This window comes from Sciurus vulgaris (assembly GCF_902686455.1).
Source record: "Sciurus vulgaris genome assembly, chromosome: 6".
NCBI classification, from domain to species: domain Eukaryota; kingdom Metazoa; phylum Chordata; class Mammalia; order Rodentia; family Sciuridae; genus Sciurus; species Sciurus vulgaris.
The window spans coordinates 1,913,883-1,920,198 of record NC_136466.1 but is presented as its reverse complement, the minus strand read 5'-3'; the positions used below and the strand labels follow the sequence as shown (position 1 = coordinate 1,920,198).

The following is a 6,316-nucleotide window of genomic DNA, read 5'->3' as shown; positions in this document are numbered from 1 at the left end:
ACGTGGAGCAGAGGGCGTGAGGCGCAGGTCATGCTTGCCCAGGTGCCAGGCCTGGTGGAGTCCCGGAGTGACTGATCTCCCTGCCATCCTCATGCGCTTTGCTGGCCCCGTTCCCGCTGCCTGGATTATAAACGTGCATCATGGTGGGCTCAGTCCCCGTCCTTCACTTTCTCTTTCCTTTGATCTTCATTTCAGTTCACACCTCACCTATTTCTGCCTCTGACTAGGGTAGAACAACAGCCAGTGTGTGCTGGCGAGTTCCCACCTTCACCTCCAGCCCACCTTTTTATTTTTATTTTTTTTCACGTTTTTATTTCTTTTTTTAATTTATATTGCTTTTATTTATTTCATAAATTTTTTAAAGATCTCTGGTTTTTCTCAGCAGTGCTTTCTAGTTTTTTGTCATTCTTTTTCATTTAACAGACTGCATTTGGATGCGTTGCTGCAGCCCGCCCTCCTGACGGGGCTCCTGCCTCACGTGGCCTGCAGTATTCATCTCGGCTGTCATCTGTCCTGGTGAGAACACTGCCTCCATTCCCGCCTGCTTCTCCTCTAGCTGTTCCCGTCCCAGAGGTTTCCGGAGACTGTCCCATGGTGAGCCTGAAAACGCAGAGGCCGTTCCTACTCCTGCTTGCCCTCCCTCCACAAGTTCCAGTCCCAGTGCGACTGGCCCGCCCTCCGAAGCAGCCGGAGGCCCACGGAGCTTCTCTGCCACCTGCAACGCCTTGGCACGAACCAGGCTGGCCGCCTCCGGCGGACAAGGGCGCTGTCCCGCAGCCGCGACGCCTCCGCAGCGGACGGAGTGGCCTGCACACCAGACCGCATCGCGGAGCTCCCGCAGGACGCCCGCGCTGGCCTTCGCGCCGGCGCGTCCCTTCGCCTGGGGGTCCTCGCTCTGGCGGCCTCGCTGCTTTCCTGTCCGCGGCCAGGCCGAGCTCGCTCCAGGCACCCCGCAGTCTTCCCGGTGCCACAGAGCTGCGGCCAGAACGTGGCTTGGAACCGTCCCTGACGTCGCCCTGGCCTGGACCCCCAGCCGTCTCCACGGGGTTCCGTCCTGTTCACAGCACGTAGGCTACGTGGCAGTTTCCTCCTCTGTCATCCATTGTCACCGCCCCTCCCAGAGCAGGAGGTGGAGCAGATGTTCAGACCCAGCCTGGAACAGCGCCGGGAGCAGCAGGGTGACCCCACGACCTGCACGGGCGGCAGGGGAGGGGCCCTAGCAGCCACACGGCGCCAGGTGAAGATCCGCTGTAGGGCTTCCATGTAGGACGGCGACGGGTCAATGAAACTCCTCTGCCGTCGACAGCATCTGACCAAGGTGTGCAAAGACGCGCGGTTCGGAAGAGACGCTCAGTGTGCTGTGGCCGCCATGATCAGCAGCCCAGAGCCACTGGAGGAAGCGCTATTTCCCTCCTCCCTGCCTCTCTAGACGAGGCCGAGCGATAAGACCACACAGCCTCACATGAGCATCAGCGGTGGTCCGTAGACCCTCCCTTGAGAAGTCCTGCTTCCGAAGTCCAGCTGGGCTGTACGCTGGCACGACACACACCAGACAAACCACAGGTGGATCGGAAGCCAGTGAGGAATTCTGCTGAAATTCTGAAGGTTGGTGACACAGAATCGTGATCCAACACCACGGCTTTGTAGGGCTTTAACGTGGGCAGGATTCTAAATTCACCTTTGTCATAAAATCCTCCTTAAACTTACATTTCCCAGCAGCAGCCTCCCGAGCGCCCCCTTCACCTCCTTGTTCCTGAGGGTGTAGATCAGGGGGTTGAGCAGCAGGGTGACCATGTTGTACAAGAGTGTGAGAAACTTTCCCTGGTCCTGGGAGGAGCGCTTTCCAGGCTGCATGTACATGTAGATGATGTTCCCATAGAAGAGCAAGACCACGGTGAGGTGGGAGCCACAGGTGTTGAAGACTCTGTGCCTTCCTGAGGACGACTGGATTCTGCACACAGCCCTGACGACGTGGCCGTAGGAGCCCAGGATGAAGACCAGGAGGCACAGCACGATGCCCAAGGCCAGGACGAAGGCAATGCCCTCCACAGCAACTGTGCTGACGCAGGCCATGCGGATCAAGGCGGGCATCTCACACAGGAAGTGGTTCACCTTGTTGTGCCCACAGCGGGGTAATCGCAGGGTCAGTGGGGACATGACCAGGGAGTTGGTCACCCCACAGCCCCAGGCCGCCGACACCAAGCCCAGGCAGAGCCTGGGACTCATGATCACCATGTAGTGCAGGGGCTTGCAGACGGCCACCAACCTGTCGTAGGCCATGGCGGCCAGCAGCAGGCACTCCACCCCGCCCAGGACCAGGAACAGGAAGAGCTGCACCCCGCAGCCCGCGGAGCTGATGGTCTTGTCACGGCCACTCAGGTTGTAGAGCAGCTGGGGGATGTAGCTGGAGGTGAAGCCGAGGTCCAGGAAGGACAGGTGGCTGAGGAAGAAGTACATGGGCGTGCAGAGCCGGGGGTCCAGCCGACACACCAGGATGATGGTGCTGTTGCCCACCAGGGTCAGCACGTAGGCCACCAGGATGACCACAAAGAGGACCCTCTCCAGGTGGGGGCGGTCAGAGAAACCCAGGAGGACGAAGCGGCCCTGGCTGCTGCTGTTGGTCCCATCCATCTCCGTGCTCCTGAGCCGAGGTGTCGGCACAGGAGGGACAGCCGCTGAGGCTGGGACGTGGACTCCCAGCCAGGCCCGAGTGAGCCCAGTGTGCATGCACTTGCTCACCCACCCTAAGCAGAGGTGGGGGCTCTGCTAGGTCGTCGCTAGCACCCCAGCTTACAGACCAGGGAAGGAGGGACCAGGTGCTAGTGATGTCACAGGCGCAGAGCAGACTTGGTCTCAACCCAGCACCTGGTGCCAGCTGCACCCAACCACCTGGTGCTGTCGTTCCAGGGAGCAAGACACCACCTCCAATCCAGCCTGTGCTTCTTCCAGAGCACAACTTCCTGACCCTGGTAAAACCTCAGAGGCACCAAAGGAGACCCCAGACAGCCCCTGAGAGCATTTAGGAAATACCAAGTGCAGCTGATCCTTGAACACCAAGGGTCCACTTACACACAGATTTTTAAAAGTATTCAACGTAACCATATAAAATACATGAAAGTGTGTAAATATAAAAGTATGTACATTAAATAAAGCCAATGTGTCGTGAAAGTAGAGAACAAGAAAATAAGCCCATTGTTTTCAGAAAAAAATTCTTGCAGGATAATCTATGTAACAGGGCCCACTTCACCTTTTGAATACAGCTCTGGGGCTTATTTTTTAAAGGGACAGCTTCCCTTTTTCTTTCCTCCCTTTCCCCTCCCTGACCTGGGGGCAGGGAGCAAGATCGCCCTGAGCTCTCTGTGCGTCACCCGGAGGAGATGTGGGCCAGCGGATCCAGGAAGTGAGTGTCTCCCAAATCAGCTGCCCTGGAGGCTCCCTGGAACTCCCCACCAGAGCACACCTGGAATGTAACCAGGACGAGCGCCTTTAAACCTGTCCCTCCTGCTGGCAGAATCACAGCCTGTTGGACAGGAGTCTCCCCTGTCTCTCCTTTGCTAGCAAAGCAATAAACCTTCCTTTTCCTTTTTCTCAAAACCGCGTCCTCGCTACTGAGTTGGCACTGGGGACAAGGAGCGAGCTTTCATCAACACTGGCTCATATCTGAGCATACTTCGAAAATACAATAATCAAAACGTGACTGATGTCCGTCTGTGGAGGAGGGACGTGCAGATCCCTGCTGTGTTCCTTATGCCAAAACCAACCAAATGACACACGTAGACACTTAATCAAACAGAACTAATAGAAGACAGTGTGACGACTTTCCTTTTTCCTCATCATCTTGGACTTCAGCAGATTTCATGAGCCAAATGTCAGTGTTTAAAACTGTGAAGTAAAATGTGAGTAAATTTGCTTACAGATTTTTAAAAGTCTTTGCTTCCAACAAAGTCTGAAAAATGACCACAGTAGAAATTTCTGCAAGACAATGAAAAGTCTACCTGTATTGTCTCGTCCAGCGAGTACAATGAAGACTCGGCTCCCAGATGGAGTTTTAAGGTCTTTATTTTTATGGGAGAGCTCTGAGCCGAACGCCTGGTTCTTCTCTCTCCGCCGCCGTCTTCTTCTTCTTCTTCTCGCTGCGCAGCTCTCTCTTCGCTGCGGAAAGTACGCAGCTTTATAGGATGTAACAGCCAATCACCTAACGGGTCAGGTGTTTGGCTCATGGACACTTAATGGTGGCTAATGAGGACATGTACTGATCACGAGCTAAGCGCGGAAGAGATCAGTCAGCCAATAGAAAGCACTTCCTTAAAGTTGTTTTTCTTTGCGGTTGGGATTCTCTGCGCCATCTTAGGGCGAGGCCAGCTACCACTACGGGCCCTACAGGGCAGTGGCCCCCAACACTGTATGATTTTTTTTTTCAAGATGTTTGCAAGAAAAACCTATAATAACCAAAATCAGAAATGCCTTGGAACAGCCCACAGGAAAATAAATGATTTACAACGCAGCGACTTGTAGGATGAGCAGTGTTCCCCTGATGACCAGGACACACCACCTGGAACACAAAAGGCTCACTTTGTAAATATGTAAATCCAGAGCTGAAAGGCCTGGGTGATAGCTGTGCATAGGGAAGTGTGGGCCACGAGCCTCTCAGGGCCCTGCGGGAGCTCCACGGAGCAGCCTCTGAACACACCAGTTCAGAGTCCCCCCAGCCGAAATGTCACTTTTCAAAACAAAACAACATAAATAAATCATCAACACCGGTCCTGCTGCCCACAACCTGCCTCTCTCTGGAAGATGGTTCCGGAGGAGTGTGGGCTCCTCCACCTTCTAGAAGCTTCTGGGAAGGGCCAGCGTGTTCACCCCAAATCCTGACTCTAGAAGGAAGCGGATCCTGTTGTTCCCTCTGTGCCAAGGTCCTTTCCAGCACGCCAGCCCAGGGCACAAAGCTCCCTGCACCCTCAGCCTGCCCTGCACACACCTTCCACGGTCACTGCCAACGTCCTGTTAAGTGATCAGCCTCCTTTTCTTGCACCTAGTGGGTCTTTCCGTCTTTCTTTCAATTGTCCTTAGTCACACATGACAGCACAGTGAGTGACGTCCGTAGTGGAGTGCCGCTCCCCTTCCCGTGGCTGTACGTGGTGCGAGCCTCACTGACCGTGTGTCACAGAAAGAGGGACAGCTGCCTGACTCATGCCTCTCTCCCATTCCCCTCCTCCCTCTGTGCCCCACCTCCCCGTCCAGCCCCCTGAACCTCCACTGCCCCACCCTGGCCCCAGCCTGTAGTGAGTCAGCATCTGCACATCAGAGAGAACTTTTGGCCTTCAGTTTTGGGGACTGGGTGTTTTCGTATTTCCTGTGGAGTTGCAACCACTCTCCCAGGTCCTCTCCTGGAGAAAGGGTAGATTTGCCAAAACCCCTTTGTGTCTTCCGCACGGGGCAGGTGGGAGCGCAGCTCAGTGAGCCTGCCGCTGGTTGACAGCTAGAGGCCCGCAAGCCAGGGCTCCCTCCTCATGATGCCTAGAGGAAACACCCCGGCAGCAGTGGGCACTACGCTGGCGAGGGCTCCCCCACAGATGCCCACCATGGTGGCAGTGCAGAGGACAAGAACCAGTTGGAGACAGGGGATTGTCAGACAGGGTTCCACCTGGGCCTGAGGAGAGCAGAGCACTCACCGTGTGCAGACCTGCTCAGCTTGTGTGCAGTGGACTCGGGCAGACACTCGCAGGTCCAGTTGCTTTCTCCTGGTGCTGCTGACTGATCAGACAGCAGGAAAGCTTCCCCCAAAGGCACGCACTGTCCATCTCAGAAAGAGCCACAGTCAAGCCATGAGTCCAAGAAGTGCCCTTTTCAGTTCCTGGAGGGTGGAGGGAGTCATATGGTTGAGTATTCTAGTTTATCTTAAAACTAAATAAAATTAAAATGAAATTATTTTCAGGTTTAAATTAAAAATAATTTTAATTCACCAAATCTATGAATGCAGTAAGATGACGGGAAGCGAGATCTTGCTTTCGGGGAAGGGCACGGGCCTCATCACCAGGTTCCTGGTCCCCACAGGAGGCTGACCACCACACCCTCTTCATGTTTTGTTTTGTTTTGTTTTTCTCAATGAAACTCACATCTGGGATTCCATTTTCTTACTTCTGCCTGTCAAATCTGTTTTTTTTCCCAACATACTCCAGTTACAACATTTAAAAAAAAATGATTTTGTGTTTTTCTTGTGCTGCCTTCGAGAAAATTAATACCTGATCTTTTACTGTAATTTTTCATTGATGAATCTACAGCTTGTTCTGATTGAATAAGGTGAGCGGTGGTGAAC

The 6,316-nt window shown here is 54.1% G+C and overlaps 1 protein-coding gene across 1 annotated transcript; it reads right to left on the bottom strand.

Annotated features, from left to right (window-relative positions):
- Positions 1–1,049: 1,049 nt before the first annotated feature.
- On the bottom strand, positions 1,050–3,482 carry LOC306663244 (olfactory receptor 2W3-like). Its single transcript, XM_079143670.1, has one exon. It carries the CDS (start codon positions 2,725–2,727, stop codon positions 1,684–1,686), a length of 1,044 nt encoding a protein of 347 aa, XP_078999796.1. The 5' UTR covers positions 2,728–3,482; the 3' UTR covers positions 1,050–1,683.
- Positions 3,483–6,316: the final 2,834 nt, after the last annotated feature.